Here is a 23,153-nt window from a genome sequence, read left to right as displayed (position 1 = left end):
ATATTTAAAAAACACAGTTTCTCTTAATTCTTGGTAAATATACAATCTGTATTGTATTCATAATCATCTGTATTTTGTAAGTGTCTCATCAGGAATACCTAACACAGTGTTCATTGATTAGTCCTCCAGTGGCAGCAATGTATTAATCATCTTCAAACATATTTTTTAGAAGCGCTGCATTACATACTGTATGCTTGAAGAGATTAATACGTATAATAAAATGAAGCCACAGCCAGCAGCCTGTTAGCTTAGCTTAGCACAAAGAGTGTAAACGGCTAGCCTGGCTCTGTCCAAACCACCTCTTAAAATCACTCAGCACATTACATTGTTTGTATAATCTGACCAAAAATCAAAGTGTAAATGTGACTATTTCAAAATAAAAACTAAAGATTAAAATGCTAATTTGCTTTTTACCGTGGGCTCTATGTGGGATTATTTCTTGGCTCCCAGCAGCTGACACCAGGAAGTTACCAGTTGTGGCCAAGAAGTAATTCGGTACAAATCCTTTGTAAAACTAATAATGTACACTTTTAATCATATATATATATATATATATATATATATATATATATATATATATATATATATATATATATATATATATATATATATATATATATTTAACTTTGATGTTCATTAGATGGCCTGGATGGTCTGATTTATTACGATATGATGGAGCCTTGCTAGCTGTTTGTGCTAAGATATGCTAACTACCTGAAGTTTTAGCAAACCGGCATAAGACTGTAAATTATAACCCAATGAATCAGCGTATTTCCAAAACCGTTGAACATTTCCTTTAAGAAACATACCATCCTTTGGACTTGAGGACCTCCATGCTGGACGTTGTTTTCAGTGGCATCATCAGAACAAAGACATGAAGCCATCAGTTTGACCGTTTCCGGTAAAACACAGAAGAAGAAACCTGCTTCCACATGAGGGTATGAAATTTATTTACATCGGTAGGTGAAGGAGAGATTGTCAGGCGATCTTGTTGACTGTTTTCGTCTAGGAGCACATTGTTTTGTTCACTGGTGAGTTACCTGAGCTCGGCAGTCTGGACAACAGAAGACAAACGTTTACACATGCTTTCCAGAGTGGACGCACACACACACCGACAACATGCTCATTGTGAAAGCTTCTCTGTACAAAACAGTAGAAAACAAACGTGTTTAAGGCAAACTTTTACTAGTAACAATGAGAGAGTTGACCTGACATCAGTAACTATGTGCACATGAGCTGTGGATGCTGAGTTCTTGTGAGGAGTTGTTCAGTCGTGAGTTATACAAAGAATCTCCACATATGGTACAAACTGTACAGCAGTATAGTACACATGCATTTCAGGGCATCAGTTCTTTTCCCAGTTCTCCTGAAACACCAAGTGTGAGCTGACGTGACTGAACAGCAGTGGTTCTCAAATTGGGGGCATAGAGCAGCGAGGGGGGCCGTGGACGACCGGGGGGAGTGAGTGAATATGAGCCTCGGATCCTGTCTTACTGAACTGCTTCTCCTGTCATGTGTGATTAAAACTGTGGGGTGAGGGGGCCTGAACTTTTTCCAGCTTTTGAAGGGACGTGTGCCAGAAAGAGTTTGAGAACTGCTGCTGTTCAGACGTCCACTGCAGAAAATAAAGGATTAAAGAAAAAAAAAAAAAATCTTAATGTGACATTCGAGGAACGACTATTTGTAGTCAACATTGTTGTGATCTGTCACATTAAAACACTGAGCTGCCTTCCTTCAAAGGTCACTTCACACAGATCACAAACATAACCCCCCCCTCCCCAAACCAGTCAGTGTCCAATCACACAGGTGGTTTTCAGTTTATGTGTCGAGATATTAGGATCTCCACTGAGATAGTGTAAGTGGATGGAACTCAGCCTGTGGGGCTCCAAGTACTGAAAACTTAACATATTTTCTCAAAATTACAACTATAGTCTCATGACTTCATTCAAACCTTTTATTAAAATTACATCTTAACTCATGATTTTACTCCAAATATCTCAAAATTTCAAATGTATTTTTCCCCCCACTGGCAGCGTGCCTTTACAATCATGACTGTCACATATCAGACCGTTGAAAACAATCCTTCCCTGTATAACCACATTATTCTCATAATGCTGCAACTTCTTTCTTCATAAATGACCCCTTTCAGTACCATTTGGACAACTTTACCTTCCTATTTGACAATTTTCTCAAAATTACAACCATGGTCTCACAGTGACTCTTTTTTCAAAGTATTATAACTCTGCTCTTAAATATTGCTATATATATTTTTAAATACTGTTTTTATTGCTGAAACATGAAGTGTATTTTTTCCAATCAGCAGTGAGCCAAACTACTCAAACCTTCATTATGTCATCACTTAATTGTCACTACTTTCTCATAAAATCCAACTTAATATACGTTGACTTTTTTTTTACTCACAGCTTCATTTTAATGATACACATCTTTATTCTATAAATCTCATAATACTCTATTTCTCTAATATTCTATCTAAAGATAACACAAGGCATTTGAGGACACGTGTTTGTATTTGTGTGAAGTGACCCTTTAACACTTTGTCTCGTTGAATGACCAACAGTCTAATAACTGCAGTTTACGATCAATCCACCTTGAGCCTGAACTCGTCCAGTTAAGACAGTGATGCTGATCTGAAGCTGTTGTTCGTCACTGACTCTCGTCACAGTCAACACTTTGCATTCGAGGCCTTCTTACACACTGGAAACAAACTGTATTAAAGCATCTGCAGATGGAACCGATCAACAGAAATAAAACAGGCACAATGTTAAAAAGCAAGAAACGAATCTGCTGTTGAGCACAAACATGTTCTCCACATTCGCACAGGCCGTCGCTCCAGGTTCTCCTCAGAAGCAGCGACGTTAAACACCCACTGAGGGTCAGGTGCTGTGACAGTGTGAGGTGATGTCGGTGGATGTGGAGGCGGAGTGAGCAGCAGCCACTTCAAATAAACAGGTTTTTATTAACTGTCAGGAACAAAAAGTTTGATCTGATTCTCGTCAGTCACCGCCTTAAAAACTGTGATGTCATCGTGTGACTTCATCCCCTACACACTCAGTCCAGGAGCACCTGTTCTGCTTCAGCAGGTGAGTTTTGGGGGAAACATGATGTGAACATGGTTCTGTTACAAACAAAACTTATGAAAACGGTGATTCAGTTAAGAGGTGGAATCCACCGGCGGCACAGAGAGGAAGTGCAACGTTCACTTAAATAACCGTAATGGTGGCAGGCAGCCGTTCATTTTAAATAAGTCTGTTAATGTCAACAAATCCAAAGAAAAAACACAAACCAACAACGAACTGATCCACTGACAAGTATCATCTCTGCATCCAAAATCTAATCGTTCTGACTCCTCTGAGCTCCGTGGTTGTGTAAAAACGATTAAAAAACATCAGTGAGACGAATTATTGCACTGACATGTTCCTCATTAACGTGAACACACGCCGTCTTTGGATTCAGTGCCACAAACACCGTCCGGCTGCTGGAAACAGTCAGTAAAACACAAAATGCAGATTCACTCACTGAAAACTGTCCCAACAAATGCCCTACTTCCTCCTGTTTGAGTCATGTTTGCTATAAGCTACAGCGATCAGCTGCTTAAGGAGGTTATTGATCTTTTTTACAAATGAAACTTCTGTTTGTGAGGCATTTTTTAAGATTTACATCTGCAGCAGGAACCGATGGCAGAGGAGTCAGAAGGTACTGAGAGACAAACTAACTCATCATTGGGTTTGGTGCTTTCGTGGGATTTGCTGATGATAAGAAATACACATCATAATAATATCAAGTGGAGACGAGACGTAACAGGAAGCAGAGCAACGGCTGGAGGAGTGATCTGTAACTCTGACCTGAGCACTGATTCAAAGCAGCCGCAACCAGAAATGTTCTGAGTATCAAAGTCATTCTTGACCTAAAAAGACTACTTACGAGCTTCCGTACCTTTCATCTGCAGAGCTCTCAATGCTAGCAAGTACACCTCTGAGTTTAGCTACTTCATGTGTGTGAAAGAATCTGACCTCGCTGTGGTGACGATTCCTAACATATTTACAGTAAAAGATTAGAGTGTAGAGAAAGCCGAACTCCATGAAGCATTAACAAATAATATATCAGCAACTAACGTTACATGTGACAATAAATACACCGAAATTCCCAGCCCAGACTCGAATAGTGCCCAAAAAGTCCCACATGTGGTTTTAACCAAGTGGTTTCAGTCGACAAACTAAACAAAAAACACTGGCAGTGAATATTTTAAAGAACACTCTGATATGTAAAAAAAAAAAAAAAAGATTAAGTTGACATTAAGTTTCCCCCAAAACTGCATTTTGCTGACGTGAAACAGTGGCACAGCCTGGTGTAATGTGCAGGAGATAAAGTCAAAAAATCATACACATGAAGAGAAGGTTTCTACATGAGTCAAAGCAGGATTTTTAACTTAAAAGAGAAGCACGGACACTAACAGTTTGGTATTTACAATAGCAAAAAGGTAAAGTTATGCAAATATTACAAAAATTATAGTCATGAAAAGCAAAGAGTTTGATTTCCTATACATTTTCTCTGCACAAGAACAGTTAAAACACACTTCAGTTTAAGTTTCTCTCCTCGAACATACTGAGTAGCACCTGGACTCTCCTGAAATATTTGCTCTGTGTGACCATGAGTTTGCCAGAAGGAGAATTCTTTTTACTGGGGCAGAAGATGAAACCAGTACAAATTCTGTACTGGTGAAAAAGAAACAATGACAGTAATACTCCAGTATCTTAATATATATTATTTGTCCTCACATTCAGTTGGCAGAAGCACATACTTTACACCACGTCATCCCCTGCATCTCTACGCGGAAAACAGAGGGAAGAAAAGATGAGTGCGACGAACAGGAAGGGACAGAGTCAGTCATGGCCGGCGTGTCCTCAGTGAGGAGCTGAACTGAGCACTGAACAAGGCTTGATTTTGAAAACAAAAATGTGAAGATGGCAGGCAATCTGGTTGCAAACACTGACACAGTAACGCACCAAGTCAAAAAAGGAAATGATCTGCAGGAGAGAAAGAAACACTGTCACTGACTGAAGACTGACAGGAAAAAAAACATCATTATTATTATTTACTCATGAAATTTTCATTTTTTCATGTTCGTCATTCCAAACATTTAAAGTATTATTTTCTTCTCATGGCAGAAACGGGCTCTTAGTGTACTCACCAGTGCAATCCACAGCACCAGGTACTCGTCAATAAAACTATTGAAATACTGATCCAGGAACAGTAGTCCTGGTCCCAGGAAGGCTAAATCGTGGAGATGCATCTCACTTTTTGTCATATGTGCTACCTGTGGACAAAAAAAAACACGCAGTCAGCATCAAACACAACACGACTGTTTAAATGTGTAAATGATGAACATTTGCTGTGAAGTACATTTTGTTTTCATCTTTTCCATTTATGGTACTTATGTTAGATATTTATGGTGCATTTTACTGTTTTTATTTGATGGTTTTATATTCATCTCATTTTATCTCAAAGCCTTCATAACTAATGTGGTAAAATCAGGAAACTGAAAGTAAAGATGCAAATCAGTTCAAAAGGCAACAGGTGATATTACAGAGCTGTTGGAAGGTGACCGTCAGCGGTTTCAATAAAAACCTTTATTTATTTGAATGAAGCTATGCTAACATATGCACTTCCACACCGGACACATTTCCGAATGCTCCTTTAACTTTTTACTATCTGAGTTCAAGTTTCTACATTTTTCATTCTCTCTCTCTGTGAGCAGCATTATGTTCGACCTCCCTCTTCTTAAAAAGTCAGTTTGACTTACAACTAATTTATTGGTGATTTTGGCCGAGACGAAGCCAAACGCCAGGATATAAAGACACGGATGTTTCTCGAAGAGCTGGACAGCAGACTTCTTGTATATCATCATTGCCAAAATTATAACTGAACCAATATGTAAGACCGGAGAGAGGACACTGGTTCCCTGAGGACAGAGACACAAAAGCACAATGAAGACACAGATGGTTCATATCAGTAGAAACACACAGTAGAACACAATCTGCATATTCTGGTCTGAAACTTCCAGCTGCTCATATTTGAGCCAAAAGCTTTAGAAACAAATGCTTAAAAAAGAACTGAAGCACATTAAGTTTACACAGTTACACGCTGAGGCGTTTGATCTGGGATTAGTCAAATGGACCCAATTATTACAGTCACAGTGACCCTGAGATTTAGCAATGAGTGCTGTAGCGTCTGACCAGAGTGGTGATACACACTGAGCTCGAGTGACAATTTACACTACTTTCAGTATTTGGAAAAAAGAAAAAGTACCAGCAACCAGTAAAATTACACACGAGTAAAGTACAGTATCTGTTGGCTCTGGCTAGCTAACATGATTCATGGTATTCCAGTGGCAGGTGTCGGCTGGTAGTAGTGCTAACGCTAACCGAGACTAAACAAAGTTAGCTTAGGAGCATTTCTGTCCTGATTTATCTGGTAAAACCACATCCTCCCTCTGGTCCGTTCTGGGACACAGGGCTAACTTAGCGGAAAGGCAGTTTCCAGACTCACTGCTATTGTGGATCCGTTTTTGCCCACGCCTCCTGTAAATATAACTCTGAAGTAATTGGTGCAGGAGAAGATGGCTCCTAAAAAAGTGCAGATGGCAGGAACCATTTTCATCTGGATATTTAGGATCGGAATCTGGGAATAAAGACAGAAAAACACCAAAAGTAAGAAATAATATTAAAACACAGATATGACATCAAAGTGTGTGTTGATCACACTCTAATCTTCCTGCTAGTTTCGTAGCTTGTTAGTTACATCCACAATGCAAGCATTGTGAGTAATGTTAGAGAAGAGCGCCTAGTTTCTGCTGACAATTATAATAAAACAGTCAAAACAAGAACGTTAGAGCAGCATTTTACGTACTGACATAAACATCTTTACATTATTATGGCATCATCAGTCTCATTAAGAATTAGAACCAATCACAATTACCAGTGACTGCCAAAAAGCAGATCCTCCCACGGCGGCCAGCAAATACATGATTATTATGAAGATTTGCACCTCAGTCACATCAATGCTGAGTGGGAGGAGAAAGCAGAGAGTTCACAGTGAGGATTAGTGACATCTACCAGCACACAGTCATCCTACAGCCTCCTTCCACGACACGCTGCTGGGCACGGAGCTGATGACACGCCGTCGGCTTCTTCCTGTTAACCGTTTCGTTTGGAGCTTTAAGCTTCGACAGCAGAGTTGATGCATTAAAGGTGCAATCAGTAAAATTTCACTGGCTCTTTTCACAAAAAGGATTCTGTCACTTCTCTGTTCCCTCAACGACTACTGATATGTTTTACAGTCTTGTCATCGCTGTGAGACTGCAGGAGTCACTGCACCTGGTCACTGGTCGCTAAACGTTGTTGTGTTCATAACCCCCATGAAACAACAAGATGTTTCTGTTTATGTACGGATTAAACAAATAAGACAGGATGTGTTCATTATCTGGCTTCAGATGTGTCTGTAGGTGTCGTTTTGAACCAGTGTAGCTGTTTCCAGTCTTTATGCTAAGCTAAGCTAAGCTAACTACATATTGACTCCAGATCTGTGCTGACCGCAGACTGAGACCGATATCCATCTGAACACCTGAAGTGTATTTTCCAGAATGTTTCCTTGAAACTTTCTGAACAGGTGCAGCCTGTCTGGATGTGTGTTTAGGACAGCCGCTACTAACAAATATTTCTATTATCAATTAACTTTTTAATTTAGAGATTTTCAATGTCACGTTTAATTTATACAGGGTTCATACAAAGCCTTGAAAGTTTGGAAAATGCTTAATTTTAACCGTTATGTTTTCAAGGTTAGCATTATACTTATAATTTGGAAATGCTCTGAAAAATTCTTGATTGTCAACGTAATGGTGTTTCATCTACAATCATGTCTTATGACCAAAAAATCTTATAATATTTGAACTGAAATGATCCCGCTGACGTCTGTTTGTTGTCTCCTGGCAATGAAATTAGCGAGCATTAAATAACCATGATCAAATCATACAAAGTTAATATAAACAGCTGGTAAAATAACCCAAATGACGAAATACTCTGATTGCTGTGAGTATAAAGAATTCAATATTTCATTTCTACCAACAATTTAGGTGTGATGATACAGGCTTTGAGAGTTTGGAAATGTTGGATTAAGTACCTTGAAAGTGCTTGAAAAGTGGCTGAATTTTATTCTTAAAAAGCTCTCCAAACCCTGCATGTAAAAGATCAGAAATCAGTGGACGTTTGCTTTGTTTGACCAACAGTCCAAAGCCCAAACACAGTCAGTTTATAGTGACATAAAACAGACAAGAGCTTAGATTTCCACACACTCAGCAGGCGTCTCACTGTGCCTCGTTTTGGTGGTGTTTGGAATTAAATGCAAAGCTGTACCTTTATCATTATATTTGCATTTCTTCTTTAGCGTTAGCTGCTGGCTGAAGTCACATGTGTCCGTCTGATAAGAGCGTTTGTCTAATTTAGTAATTTCAAGTTCAGTCAAATCCCAGTTTAGAATTTGCATAGATAAATAAAACAGCTGAGTTACTGAGGAGCCGTATTTTAATGACTGCACCTTTAAGCAGGACACGCTGTGAATTTACTGTGACTCGGTGGAGGTCAGCGGTCAGTGTGGAAGGAGACGGCAGACAGCAGTGAGCCATGCAGCAGCAGCCGGGAGGTTTACCGTTGAGTTCCACAGGCAGGGACCCACACTGGCTGTGAGCATCTGTAATCCTGCTAGACAGATCTGCACCTCTGTTATGTCAAATCTACACACAGAATACATCCACGTTTACTCCAGCTCGACTGCACATCTAACTGCTGTCATCTGATGACACTGTAACGAGTTCATCCTCTTTTCAAAAAATAAAAGTGATGAATGTGTTTTCAGATTTCAGAAATGCACCCGGACACGTTTCAGGCTACGACCACACTAATACGTTTATGTTTTGAAACGGAAATTTTGCCATGTTTTCGCCTCATGACCACACTCCTCCGGCGGGTTAGAACCCCTACAACTTCAGATTGAAATGGAGACTTGACGCAGTCGCTCAGGTTTTATCGCACGTTATCAGTCACGTGTCCTTCCTGATTCGTCATGTCACATGATCCTTTTCCTGAAGAAGTTAAGCCCTGCTACCAGCGGTTAATTCAACATGTATAACAAATTACAGCAGTTGCTGATCTTGTTGTCTATGCTGTAATTAAATTCTGCATTTCATCATGCTACTGCTGCCCTCCAGTGCTCAGGAGGCAAACACTGAGCACTGGCATGTACACCCAGTGTGCGATGGTCATGTGATAAATGTTGTCAGGTGGAGATTATTTCTGATACGGTGCTAAAACGCTCATCTGGATAGAGATAGTTTTTGTTTTATACTGATAAAGTGTTAGTGTGGACGCAGCCTCAGACTTGATGCTGCAGGTCTGTGTGTGGAGGTGAGAAACAGCCACTTAACTGGATGTTAATATTTTCAGCTCTCCACAGCCTCCACAGGTGTCAGTGAATTTGGAAATATACACGTTTGAATGTTGAATGTGACGTGAGTGAATGAATGAGTGCAGGATGAATTTCGGGTTTAAAAGAATCAGACTGATATAAATTAGAGTCTTCAAGAAATCCAAGAAAACACTACAAACAAAACGCTGGGCAGCCGTGATGCCGCTGAACCACAAAACTCAGGTATCGTATTGGTGGCAGTATTAAGAAGTCACATTCAGACTTGTGAAGGACTGGTTTCTCACTCCTGAGATGAACCTTCTTCGCAGACTAATGGCTGGATTTGACGCTTTAAAAAAAAAAACAACCTTCAAACAACAAATACAAAACAAAAAAAAACAAGCAGCTTTTGTCGACTCACATGCCAAAGCGCAGCGTTCCTGACACGTATGTTTGCCAGTGGGCACAGTAGAACATAAACATCCCAGCGAAGCAGCAAAAGAACATCCAGTCCGGGTTGGTACCCATCTGCACGGCTATACTGGTTCCCAACACCACAAACACTGCAGAGACAAACGCACGAACACAGTCAGAGTTAAAAGGGCTTCAGATTCACTGGGACGCAGCCGAACGACGTCAAAGTGGACAAAACTGACCGGTGGAGAGGGAGTCACAGCCATGGTCGAACAGCTCGCCCAGCGGAGAGCTGCTATTGGTGCGTCTGGCCTGCTTCCCGTCGATGGCGTCCAATGACTGGTAGACAAACAGACCCACAGCACATAGCAGGTACGCCCAGAGAGGAGCCTGAAACAACACACATTCAAGCAGCGGTCACTCACTCTACCTCAAAGCCCGCAAACACAAAGCTGAAGCAATGAACTCCAGGTTCTCAAGAAACTGAGACACCCCAAGGTTTTCTAGTCTTAATGACCGGACAGTCTGCAGCTTCTCTCATCACTTAGAGCAAATTTCTTCTGAAATTTAATTAGTGAATGCGAAGTTTTAACATGAATTCTTGCATTTTAATCTGGTTTAACAAAAAGACCACCCAGGTTAACATCCCAGATGACCAACCTGTTCAGTGGCAGTTGGGCAGTAGTAGACGAGCACGAGGGTGGTGAAGACGTTGGTGGCCAGGCCGATGATGGTGATGAGGTTGGGGGCAATCCAGGACGGGACTCGTCCTACCAACCATTCCCAGTAACGCTGCATTAGGGGCTCCAGCAGGGAGCGTCCAGCACTGCTGTACCTGCAGGGACCAGAACAGCCAGGTGAGGCCTGGATGACTTTAACCTGGTGATTGACCTGCCTGCCAGGATGGAGCAAACAGTGATGAAGATAAGAGAACACTGGAATCACGACAATGGCTGGACTGTCGTTGACTTTCATCCAGGCTGAACAATTATTTTAAGTGAAATTTTCAAATCACAAGAGCTGCAAATTTGATCAGAACTTGCATAATTAAGTGTCTTAAAAAGCTGTAGAAAGTGACAGCTCAAGCTGGAAACCACTGATTCCATCAGCGACAATGAAACATGTCACCTTAACTGTAGACAATCGAGGTCAATTCTGTTAGTTTGCATGAGAAAAACTAGAATGACCTCCTCATGCTTGTATTCCTCCAGTGACCAGTCAAGTTGCAGTTTATATTCCTGTCTGTCCAGACTAATGCAATACATGCAGTTAAGACTTTGAAGGAATTTTATAAAAGGTGAATTTTTGGTGAAATGGAAGTTCTCACTATATTGACATGTATGATTCCAGTGAATAGTTTTCTGTGAGAAACATGCTGCCTTCACTGAGAGACACCATCACATGGTGCAGCGACAGTCACCAGAAGCTCGATATCCACAGAACCAATCAGCGACTACGATGATTCGAATGTGGATGTTGCTGCAAAGAAAATATGGAAGCTTCACTCACATCTTCAACCCGGTAAGTTATTGAGTTATGGACAAAAATGTGTTTTATGAAGTCACAGTGACCTTTGACCGCCAATATCTATTCAGTTTTTTCTTGAGTCCCAGTGAACATTTGCACCAAATTTGAAAAAAAATCCCTCAATGTTTTATGAGATGTTCACGAGAATGTGATGACAACCAACACGATGCCTCAGCAGCACAGAGGCTTAAAACGTGAACCCTGGCTCTTGTTTGTTTAATGAGCTCTCAGCAAGTCAGCGTCTGTACATTTACACTTGGCCAAGAGCTGTTCCCTTATGGAGAATAACGCTCTGTATAATTTTACTGGTTGATTAAATAAAGAGAAGGCGATGTCTTTTGCTGTTCACGAAAGACCAACAAAGCAACAAATCTTTTTCTACGAAAATAAAGTCGATAATCGTCTCACATCAGCTTCAGACGGTCGGCAGTTGTTGAGTGTGAATGTCAGCTCGAGGACAAAGATGCTATCATTGTTTTACTGGGTTCCCACTCTTTTGTAGAGATCATTTTGCAGGACATTTTCAATGACAATTTAGCTGGTGTGACAGACAGGGCCCTCAATAAGACCTCTGAACACGCAGTGGGATAAACAACTGAATAAAGTTACTGTTTTGTGAACAATGTCAAGTGACGAGGTGAGCTGGGTGTTAGTTTGTTGGTTGGAATCTTGATTTTCACAGTAGAGTTTAGTAACATCACTTATGTATTCAGCTTGATGAGCTATTTTTTGATCTGCTGAGTGACCTTAATCCATGTAATATAATTATGGGCTTGCTAACTATCCTGCTAACGCTAGCTACCTAAAACATCAGGTAAAATATGCTTTAGGTAGCAGAAGTTTGAATGTTTGGGACGCCACCCGCACCGCTTTGAACGGCACACTGCGCTTTCACTTTTCCAATCCAGGGTGGGAAGTCACCCTCTTCGTCTCTTTATGAACACGACGAGGGCAAACAGTTTCACAGGGAGGGACTCACATGCACCGACATGCACACACGACCATCCCGGCTACCAAAACAAAGAACAGAGAAGCTCAAATGACGACAAGCACAGAGGGAGTGTGACGTTTCTTCACTATTTACTCTCTCTCTATAACAAATAAGGATGCACCAATTCAGTACTGATGTCACATATTGATTCGATTCAGTCGGGCAAATCTTTTCAGTTCAATTCTATGTTTGAGCCTACGTTCCTGCTGGGTTAGGAAAGCAATGTTTAAGTCAAGCCCGATGTTGCCTTGCACAAAAAAAGAACAATCTGTCCCCTTCACACACTGAGGCATTATCGCCACACAATACAGCTTATTGATGAAACACTGGCATCAGTACTCAATACTGGCAGATATCCAAATTCAATTATTAAATCGATCGAATTCAAATGGAATCAGTACTGAAAAAAGTGGATCAGTGGATCCCTGATAACAAATGGAGATTCAAAATCTCATATATAACCTTTAAACCTTTGCAGGCAAAACAAGCCGGCAAGCACGTCAGCTTTTCGTAGGAGTTTCGGCCACTTAAGTTGTAAAGTCATCCTACCTGCATGTGCTACCATGTGACGAGAGTTATAGGTGTGTTAACAGCTTTTCCACTTTATAACCAAAGAGCAGCCTATTCAAAATACTCTCATCCAGAACCATACACATTCATCATTTGAACATTAATATTATCCTGAACATAACTCAGCCCTTTCAGGTAGCAGTGTTTTCTGTTTTGGAGAGCTCTGATTGACAGTCTGGTCTCCAACATTCAGAACTGTGAAGCAAACATGAGCCCAAACAGCTTCAGACCAGAGTCATCATCAGTTAGGTTTCCGTGTTGTGTCCAACATGAAGTCATTGTCAGACCTGACATAGCAGCAGTGTTTTATTTTAACCACAACTGGACAACTGTGCAGCTGTTATCACTGAACACAATGCCACTTTTGAATGACATATTTGAATATTACTCAGTAATGCTATGTATACTACTAACTTATTATCCTAATGATATTACATATGGCATTAACGACAGTTTCTTTAACTGACTCTGGACGGACTGAAAAGGCAAACAGCTGCATTATTTTACTTGATTCTCTTCAAGTTGAAACAACTTTGTGAACATATTTGATACAATCATATCTTGTTTCAAACTGTGTAGACCATATAAACAGTTCATTTGCAGAAAACAATAACTAACTAAACCAGGGGCGCCCTAACAGCAACCAAGTGTGAAGTGTGTACTCAAAGCTGACAAAGCTTGATGACAGAACAAACACTACTTTCATACAGGAGAGCCACATATGATGCCATCTACTCAACACACACTGGATCCTTCCATATCAGACTGCTTAACCTCTGGACATCTCTGTGTATCACCGTACATATCACTGCTGAAACTTACTGTGCATAACATTAAAATAACTCCACATACGATAAAGTTTTATTTCACTTTGCCTCGATCTGCAAAGCGGAATTCATTGCTACCTGTGCTCCTCCAGTCTCTTGAGCTGGTGTCTGGAAAGGGGGGGCGAGGGCAGCTCGATGAGCCGGCGCAGCACTCCGGGGGCCAGCCAGCAGGCCGCCTCCATGCCCATGCCCATGCCCTGCCCAGGGTCCTTGTCCCGAACAAGGCCTCGGCGAGAACGCAAGGCCCCCCCCTGCTGCTGCCCCGTCGTGCTCATGGAGCCCTGCTGCCTGCTGGTCTGGTCCCTGATGGCTCTGCCTCTGCCACTGCCACTGTCCTGCTGAAGGGGCTAAAGATCCACAATGGGGCTGGATGAGGCTGGACAATACCTGGAAAAATGAAACCAATATCAGAACACCATCCTGTGAAAACATCACAATATATGAACACAGCTTCACAAAACCCATGAAGCATTCACTCAGGCTATAATCATTTTCATCACTGATACATCTCATGAGTATTTTCTCAGTTTATTTGTTAATCATCTGGTCATGAGTCAGTTCAACACCCAAAGACATTAAGTTTCCAATGACATAAAACACAAAAACAGTAAATCCTCACATTGGAGCAGCTCCAAACAGAGAATGCTTGGTGTTTTTGCTTGAAAAATGATTGCCATGATTGATCAGTAATCAAAGCAGATCAAAGATCAGACCCCTCAGGGGCGTCAGTGGACATCAGCCTCCAGTGACCAAAACGGTCAGAAACTGCCCATAACGGTCATACATAACGGTTATTGTACGATTAATTACATCAGGTATGTAGTGCTACCTGATATCTATGACATGTTAGACTCAGAAGAAAAAGATACCAGCAGATAATCTGCTAACAAGTGTTTAATCAGCTAACTGTTAACATTACACAAATCACAGACATTATCAAAGATCCACTTAACGGATCGTATCTGTGTTACGAAACTATTTGTGACTGTCAGCAACACATGAGCTGAACTGACAACAGTCTGCTAACGCTGCCTAGCATAGCCACTTGCTGTTAGCTAACTTAACATCAGTATTGCTGATGTTGAACATTAGCATTAGCTGGGCTTGTAACGTTCGCTTATCAAGTAGCTACCGAAGACTTGTGTCAGTTTGATTATGCAAAGTTACTCGCTTGCTGTCGGGTTCTTCTCACTTCTTCGTACTTGCATTGCTCAAAAATATCACTGCCCATTTAGGATATTGATTAAATCAAAGTATACTGTTGACACCTCCCGTGAAGACTGCGGTTAGCTCCAGCTAGCTTGACTAGCTAACCCAAAGACAGCTAGCGAGTTGGTGAAGTGACGGATATAACACCGACTGACCTGGCCGATGAAAGGACGAGAGCCGCGGACAGTCCAAGGGGCGGCGAGGGCGCTTCGAGCCGACAGACAGGACCCCTCTGTGGGCGCTTAGTTTTAAAGTTTCTCTGTATGACTTAGTGTACCGGAGGAACGTTTGCACCTGAAGATGGATCACCACGACCGGTGTCACTGTGGCTGTCACACAGCAAGCTAGTTAACGTTAGCCATCACGGAAATCTCGCGTAGCTGTCGTCTTCCCTCGGTTTTTGTGCCCTGAGTTTAGACTCCCAGGAAGAGCCGGGCCAGCCCTCCTCCCTCTTATCTGATTTTTGCCAACTGAGACTCTTCATGGCATGGTTCTGCTCTCCACATGACAAAGACTGTATTATTTAAATTAGCATTTATTCTCTCAGAAATTAGCCTGTTTCCTGTAGGACACTGTTCACATTTTGATTACAGATAGAGTCTTTAATAGTTCACCGGGGTCAAGGTGATGAACAGTAATTATTGAACTGAAAATGAGGTAAACAAACTATGAAAAGGTCAATGTGAGCTGAATGTAAACATGCAGAAACGGCAGGAAATGAGGAGCTGTGATTGTCAAGACAACAGTTTATCCTCTGTTTATTATCACGTCAGCAAGTATTTTCCACCTGTGCCAGGAAGCTGAGTGATTGTGAGACAGATCAAGGAAGATAAATGGACTTTATGGTAAATGGACTATATTTATAAAATGCTTATCTAGTCTGATGACCACTCAAAGCACTTTTACAGCAAGTCTGCATTCACCCATTCACACACACACCTGCTCATTACGAGCATTAACCAATCACACACACTGGCACAATGATGGCACAGCATCAGGAGCAATTTGGGGTTCAGTATTTTGCCCACTTCGACATATAGTGCAGTGCAACACATTGTCTATGTACATGAAATGCTGGACACAGGGACCACGGGAACCAAGTCTCAGTGGAAGCAGGTGGAGTAGTTGTAGTAACAGGTATTTCTGGAAAAAACAGTCTCCCCCGTGGAGAGTTGGAATTTTTTGAGCTAACCTGAAAATGGGTCTTTGATTTCAAATGTAAGTAGACTGAAGAAGCCTCTGCTCTCTGTCACTAGTTTTTACCAGGTGTAATTAGCTTAGCTAACTACTGAGGCTAAAGCTAAAAAATCTCAGATAAAAAGGCAACACCATCACCAGTCACTGATCCATTGAAATGAATGCAGAAGAGCAGCTTTGTTCCTGTACTACAAAGCTAATTTGCCATGTTACTTTACAGTATTATTGAGGACAAAATGTAATATGTAGTTAGCTAATCACATGCTAACTCTCGGCTTTGGAATCATTTCTAAATTACTGCTGTGAATTGGTAGCAAGCTAATTAGCTGAACATGCTAATGCTAGCTCTACACATGCCTCTTCATCATGTGATGAAATCCAAAACTTGACAGGTCTATTGTGTCATTGTATTTTGTAAAGGCTCATTGTAAAGGTTAGTTGAGTGGGGTTTGGCAAATGATAAGCTCAAACAGACAAAGTTATGTTTGGGCAGGATTAACACGAGAGAACAAAAACTAAATATTCACTTATACTTGCAGGTAGCACTGATAAACAGCCAACTACACCACTAAGCAGCAGAAACAATCTGGCAATGAGTCAGCTGCAGTCTTTATGCTGTGCTTGATTGTGATGAGTCCCAGCTGTGTTGAAGCCAGCTTTCAGCCACCTGGAGAACCACGTCCGAACCATGTCGCTCCATTCATTCTGTTCAGGAGCAACAGGTTTTCAATTGATGGAAAAACTCTTGTACATCACACAGAGAGGCAGTCAAGGTGGGTGGTGGACTCATGCTACAAGGTTCAGGGGCCTGTTGCACCAGCTCTTTGTAAGTTCTGTCTTAAATTAGGATGCAAAATCCACCAAACCACATGCTGAAACCAGTTAGATTAATACTAAAACTGTGTCGTTTGGTTGCCTCACAGAGATGGAAAGTTTATCTTAACAGCTATGGAATAAAGTCCTAACTAACCAAACTATTGTAGCAGAAAATGATAGTTTCCCTTCCTGTGACCAATCAGTGTTTATTATAATGTTGTCTCTTGTCATCTTTGAAGACTTTCCTACGTAATAGCCAACAGGCTAACAACTAGAAATAGCTCACGTTCATCAGCAAACAACGATGTAACAAATGTAAACTAGGTCAAAGTATTGTCATTAGGTAATTAGTATGTCTTTAATCTACAGCAAGCACAAAAACAGTGACATCAAGTGGTGAAACCATCAACGACAGCACAGGCTAATATGACGGCACCCTCTTATTGGACATTATAACAAACACAAAATGATCAAATTTAGTCAAGTTACCAGCTTTGCTAGTCCTCTAACAGAGTAATGCTATGTTGATGTAAGTCTGCGTACTGTTACAGAACTAGTTTGTGCACTATCATAGAGAATGCTTTGCCGAACGTATAATTTGCTGCCCCTCATCCTTCAAGTTATCTTGCCTTTCAAAATGGTGCTCTATCCCTATTTTATGTCAATGTGGACTTTCTTAATATTTAGATACTTAGGAGACCAGCAGCAGGTCCTGCGTCTGTTCACTCCAATGGCAGACGTGAACGTTATGACTGCCTGTCACCCTAAAACCTCATATCTTCTGAACAACACAGAAACATATGTATGAGTTTGTCTTCAATTGACGAGAATGAGAAGAGGAACAAATGTAAGTTTGACAGTTGTAGCAATGGGCAGTATGTCAAATTATTTCAAACAATTCAAATTTTACTTTTATTATGATGTGTAAAATGTCTACATCCTGGAAGTAAGAACATGCATGAAAGTCAGTCAAAAGGTAGATGAACACAGATCCTACAAACTGTGACAGTTACAGTGAATGTGCAGCCGACACAGTTTACATGGCTGATGTGTCTCCAGCTGCTTCAGGCTAACAGAGGATCCCATGGTCAATATGAGAGACTGACTGAAAAATAACTCTACACACTGATATCTGTGTGTTCTCCTCGTGTTTATTGACAAGGCGACATTATTTTGTCATTAGTCGGGTCGCTAACATTAGCTGCCTGCACAAACAAACAAGGCCGATGAATCAGTGAGTGCAAACTGATTGTTACTGTGGATGAAGCATCAGGGACTGAGGAGTGACGCAGATCTTTTGTTATTGCTGCTCCACTAAAAATATGTTTCAATCGTATTTGATATGGAGAAGATCATTTCATTGCTTGGAAACAGTTTTATTTTTTGGTTCCATTGCTCAGCCCTCGATATGATATATAACGTGATCATACAGTAAAACAAACACGTGTTTCTGCCCACTGGCAAAGTACCTTCAGGCAGCTCAAACTCAAATATTTCTTCATAATTAAAATCTGAATCTACTTTTAAATTCTTGAAGACATTTGGACTCGTTGACAGCTGACAGGGTGTTCTCGTTGTTGTGCGTTAAGTGTTTTATTGTTCAAACGATGGACACAAATAATAATTTATGTATGTGTACAGTAGCTTCAGCAATGTGCTGTTAGGGCTCTCTGTCTGGCAGCTGAATCAGGTAGGGATTAAAGAAGTCTCTCAGGAGGCTCTGCACCCGGGTGGGCTGGGGGCTTCCAGCAGCAGGGACCAGTGCTGGATTCAGAGCGAGGTTCACGACCTTTGTGGGTCTGAAAGCAGCAGACCGAGTCTGGGCAGTGTGGAGACCCTCGATGGCACTGGACAGCCAGATGAGTCTCTTGAGACTCTGGATGTTTCGGCCACGGTCGTGCATCAGCTGGTGTTCGGTCACCGCTCGGCGGCTGCAGGGAGGACAGAGAGAGCATCTGTTAGTCAGGACCAGGACTCAGTAAGTCAGTCACAGCCTGCACCATGTAAAAATGTTGCACTCTGGCACCTCACCTTTCGTTCTGTTGACACTGGCCGGTGGTAAAGATGACAAATAGCAGGACAGTGAGCCACAGCACAGGCCTGTGGGACATCTGCATCTTCCGCAACAAAACAGCAAGAAACACTCACATGAAAACACTTATTTAAAAGTGTTTTTATTGTCTTTTAGTTAAAAATGACAAACACAAGTTGAGTATTTAGCAGCATATACGTCACTCATCCAAACTCCTCCGGATGCTTAACAATCAAATGTGCTGCTTTGAGCTCAGGCTGCAGGATCTTACTGCAGGAGGTCTGGCATGTTTCTGTGGATGTTTTCAGACATTAGGATGGAGGATGGTGGATGTAAGTGTTATATTTTTTCTTTGATCAGCGGCTATGACGTCCGCAGGATGTAAATAAATTTGTTCCTGTTTACCAGTCCTTAGTCATTTTGGCCATTTGCCTGATGTCGAAAACATTACAGGAGATTTAATTTAATGCGTAGATGCATTTTTCCTTCTTGAATAAATCCTGCACATGGCCTGAATATACTGTAGATTGGGCTGTTTATCTGTATCAGAAACCAGACTAACCACAGCTGCAGTTTCCTGTGAAGAAGCAAACTTTTCACAGACTTCTTCTTCTAAGTGTTTGAAACTCAAATGACAGATTTTGAGTGGAGCATCACTGAAAGTCAAATCCAAATCAAGATTTTGGGATTTTTAACTCTCTAAAACTGTGATTCTTGACAGCAGATGTGATGATGAGCAGGATGAACAGCCCCACCGGCCAATCAGAGGCATGCCCCCCCCCCCCAAATGGGTTTACAGTTTCTGACGATAATGGCTACGTTCCATATCGCTTTCTTTTTCTGTCTACTTGAAGTACGTACTGCAGCTGCTCTGACAAAGTATGCACTGTTGCATGCATATGAATACAGTTAGCATTAGCTGCTGACATTGTGCCTTGACCTTTGACCCTTTTGCTCTCCTACCCTTTTCAGTCTGTAGTGTGAAATTTGAAGTAAAAGGAAAAAGTGTGATTTGTAAGGTCAGTTCACTGCTCGATCTGTACTGCAGCCCTAGAATGACTGGTGAGCGGTTAAGGTTAGAATAACTCATCAGCCAGGCGTTGGGACCTGACCTGCACGTACAGGACTGCTCGGGCAGGATCTGATCGGGTACTGACAGAGTACCAAGACTTTGTAAAAACCCTGCCCTCAGCGGCTCAGTCACTGTGACGTATCTTCAGCTGTTCAGAGGATCAGAATAACCAGGAAACATGCTGGCTCGCACACTGCACAATGCAAGCAGATGCAGGAGGACGTCCTGGAGTTTTTGGCACACTGCATTTGACATATGTGCTGGGACAAACTAAATCTTTTCCTGGCTGACTAAATAGTCTGGTATGGCTACTAGAACACAGCAGCATATCATCGCAGCATCTCCGCACAAAGAGAGGCATTATGGGTAACTGCAGGTCATGGAGGAGCTGAGGAGTACAAATCCCCAATCTCAACAACAAATCAGGCAGAAGAATGATTGAAGCACAAGCAGAAAAGAAAAACACAAAGTTTAAAAAAGCCACATAAATGCCTCTGTGTGTTTGCTTCTGTCAGCGTTCGGTCGATCAGTGAGAGGAAAATCAATGAAAACCCTTCAGATTTTAAGATGCAGTTCACATCTCGTCACACTGAACAATAAAGTGACCTATCAAGTCAAACTTTTCAGCTTTCATTTGTTTGTTCTGTTTCCTGGAAGAATCACTGAGCTGTTAGTTCCACGCAGACGGACGAGCTGAACATAAATCACCACATTTACAGACGTCGCTTTTAAACCAACAGGAGAAAACTTCGATTACAGAAGTGCGACTAAAAAGCAAACTAGAATGAAAACAGACAACTCAAATGAAAATGATAAAACTCACGCTCTGAGTTAAGAGATGAGACTCTTTTAAAGGTACTCACAGGGTCCCTGTTGGTGACAGCCATTTCTCTGACGATCAGACACTCAAATGACTTCGGGTACGACCTCCAGACCCTTTATAAAGCCCCTGACACACACACACACACACACACACACACACACACACACACACACACACACACACACATCTCAGACCTCCCATAGGCTTCAGAGTCACAACAGATTGAAAGTCAGGTGTTTGATTTGCTAATGAAACCAACGTCAGCACCATCATCTGTCTGACATGTGATTTTGTGTCTGTGGAGGGAAAATATCAAAGATTTTGCACGTTTTTTGTGTTGATACAATCCCAAACCGCCTCCTGCACCCCAGTCTGACAGCGGAAGAGGTTCACACACTCACACACACCCTTTACATAATCAGGTGTTTTGAAAAGGAGGATGAAATTCAATTGAGGGATTATCATTTTTCTATTTTCTGGTCTAATCCGCCTCGCTCCTCTCTGGGAGATTCAGGCGTCTGACAAAGAGGAATTTAGAAAAACGGTTTTATTGATGTTGAGGGAGCAGACACACAAGCATGAGTCAGAGTGGAGAAACTGAACGTCAGCAAACTGTCTGTCAGCGCAGGTGGAACTTTTAACGCCGCTCTGTTTGTAGTTAAGATGCTTGTCGCCTGGAGCTCTTCTCCAGCTCCTCGACATGACGACCAGCGGCACTAATGAACCCAAATAAACCGCAGTCTCTGGTTGCCGCGGTGTCGCCGCATGCAGTCACCGTTAGAAACGCAGTCGTCTTGACAACAACTTCCAGGACGAGTTTCCCTCAGTGAGACATGCGGGCCGCCGTCAGAGGCGCGTGGGCGGAGACGGAGAGAGGAGTGATTTAGTCCATTAAGTGATGGCGGTGTGAAGACATTCAGAGACAAATGGAGACGGACGGAGGAGAAACAGAGACGTGGTCAGACTGAAACAGAAAAGGGAGAAAAGAGGAGAAACCGGTCAGAGGCCGATGGTTCAGACCTGATCCAGCTCAGAGCTCTGATCAGTGATTAAAAACTCCTGCGTGGGTGCGCAGAGCCTCGAAGGGCTTCACGTTTCACACGCAATTAACTTTGTGTAAAACTTCAATCTCATGTTCTTCATTAATAACCCATCACTTAGTAAAATACCCGTCTTTAACAGTACAGCAGGTGAGGGTAAACCCTTGTCTCTGATGCTGCGTTTCAGCAGGATTTGGACTCAATAGCAGACAGTGGCGTTGCTAGGGTCTCTTGGGACTCCAAGCAAAAAATCCCTGGGGCCCCCACCCCACCCATGCACGCCACAAAAATTTGGTTTTTGCACATAAATGCACAATTTTTGGGACATTTGAGATGAAAACTGGAAAAATAGATTAGTGGTTCTCAAAGTGAGGTCCAGGGACCAACAGAGGTCCCTGAAAGCCCAGACCTATCAATAATCCATCCATCCATTATCTATACCGCCTATCCCTTTCGGGGTTGCGGGGGGCTGGAGCCTATCCCAGCTACAATGGGCAAGAGGCGGGGTACACCCTGAACCGGTCGCCAGCCGATTGCAGGGCCACATGTAATGACAAACAACCATTCACACTCACACTCACACCTACGGACAATTTAGAGTCATCAATTAACCTAATGAGCATGTTTTTGGTCTGTGGGAGGAAGCCAGAGTACCCGGAGAGAACCCAGGCATGCACGGGAAGAACATGCAAACTTCACACAGAAAGGCCCCGCCTGACCCGGGGATCGAACCGGCAACCTTCTTGCTGTGAGGCAAATAAGTGGCCGGGGCTCCAAGCAACTGCCTGGCTTACCTGTCTGCAAGCCCCACCCCTGATAGCAGGTATGCAGACAGGGAACAAAGGTACAATATGGATTTATTGAATGGATAATGGAAGGAGACTCCAGGTATGCAGGAAACTAAAGCTGGGGAATCCTGGGAACAGCAGGTGAGACACTGAGGTGGAGAGCAGTTCAGGGATACGCTGGAGCACACAGAGCTCAGGTGGTGTGAGTACAGCATTGAGGGCAAGCGGTGAAACTAGGTGGGGATGGTTGTGGACCGGAGGCTCAAGACAGGTGGAGACAAAAGGTTGGAGCTGGAGATCGGTGCAGGAGAACTCACACTAAGCTGTGAAAACAATGAGCCCGCTGCAGTCCACAGTCTTTATGCTGTGC

General features: G+C 42.2%; 2 protein-coding genes across 3 annotated transcripts; both read right to left on the bottom strand.

Moving 5' to 3' along the window:
• Positions 1-1,942: 1,942 nt before the first annotated feature.
• cept1b (choline/ethanolamine phosphotransferase 1b) lies at positions 1,943-15,361 on the bottom strand. Of its 2 annotated transcripts, none has more exons than XM_070958478.1 (10): positions 15,171-15,361; positions 13,885-14,193; positions 10,552-10,726; positions 10,134-10,281; positions 9,899-10,040; positions 6,997-7,081; positions 6,568-6,699; positions 5,822-5,980; positions 5,210-5,335; positions 1,943-5,045 (listed from the first exon to the last, which is right to left on the bottom strand). In XM_070958478.1, the coding sequence occupies exons 2-10, from the start codon at positions 14,079-14,081 to the stop codon at positions 4,923-4,925; spliced, it is 1,287 nt and encodes a 428-aa protein (XP_070814579.1). In that variant the 5' UTR covers positions 14,082-14,193; positions 15,171-15,361; the 3' UTR covers positions 1,943-4,922. The 2 variants fall into 2 exon arrangements, with proteins under 2 accessions (XP_070814579.1, XP_070814580.1); XM_070958479.1 differs by lacking the exon at positions 6,997-7,081 and adding an exon at positions 8,722-8,806 and having other exon boundaries at positions 2,960-5,045; positions 15,171-15,307.
• A 2,003-nt stretch (positions 15,362-17,364) lies between these two features.
• Positions 17,365-19,142, bottom strand: pth4 (parathyroid hormone 4). The gene is made up of 2 exons (XM_070959807.1): positions 19,060-19,142; positions 17,365-18,959 (listed from the first exon to the last, which is right to left on the bottom strand). Exons 1-2 carry the CDS (start codon positions 19,137-19,139, stop codon positions 18,689-18,691), a joined length of 351 nt encoding a protein of 116 aa, XP_070815908.1. The 5' UTR covers positions 19,140-19,142; the 3' UTR covers positions 17,365-18,688.
• Positions 19,143-23,153: the final 4,011 nt, after the last annotated feature.

Source organism: Chaetodon trifascialis, chromosome 3, assembly GCF_039877785.1.
Source record: "Chaetodon trifascialis isolate fChaTrf1 chromosome 3, fChaTrf1.hap1, whole genome shotgun sequence".
In the NCBI taxonomy this organism is placed as follows: domain Eukaryota; kingdom Metazoa; phylum Chordata; class Actinopteri; order Chaetodontiformes; family Chaetodontidae; genus Chaetodon; species Chaetodon trifascialis.
The sequence above is the reverse complement of the archived record's forward strand: the minus strand, read 5'-3'. Positions and strand labels throughout refer to the sequence as shown.

What these genes read in the sequence shown, in the direction of transcription:
- cept1b (XM_070958478.1), bottom strand. Translation starts at nt 14,081, where the DNA reads ATGAGCACGACGGGGCAGCAGCAGGGGGGGGCCTTGCGTTCTCGCCGA. An exon ending in CTGTGACTCCCTCTCCACCG is followed by an intron (nt 10,041 to 10,133) that starts GTCAGTTTTGTC and finishes TTGTCTCTGCAG; the next exon opens with TGTTTGTGGTGTTGGGAACC. An exon ending in GGAACGCTGCGCTTTGGCAT is followed by an intron (nt 7,082 to 9,898) that starts GTGAGTCGACAA and finishes CCTCCCACTCAG; the next exon opens with CATTGATGTGACTGAGGTGC.
- pth4 (XM_070959807.1), bottom strand. Translation starts at nt 19,139, where the DNA reads ATGTCCCACAGGCCTGTGCTGTGGCTCACTGTCCTGCTATTTGTCATC. An exon ending in CAGTGTCAACAGAACGAAAG is followed by an intron (nt 18,960 to 19,059) that starts GTGAGGTGCCAG and finishes TCCTCCCTGCAG; the next exon opens with CCGCCGAGCGGTGACCGAAC.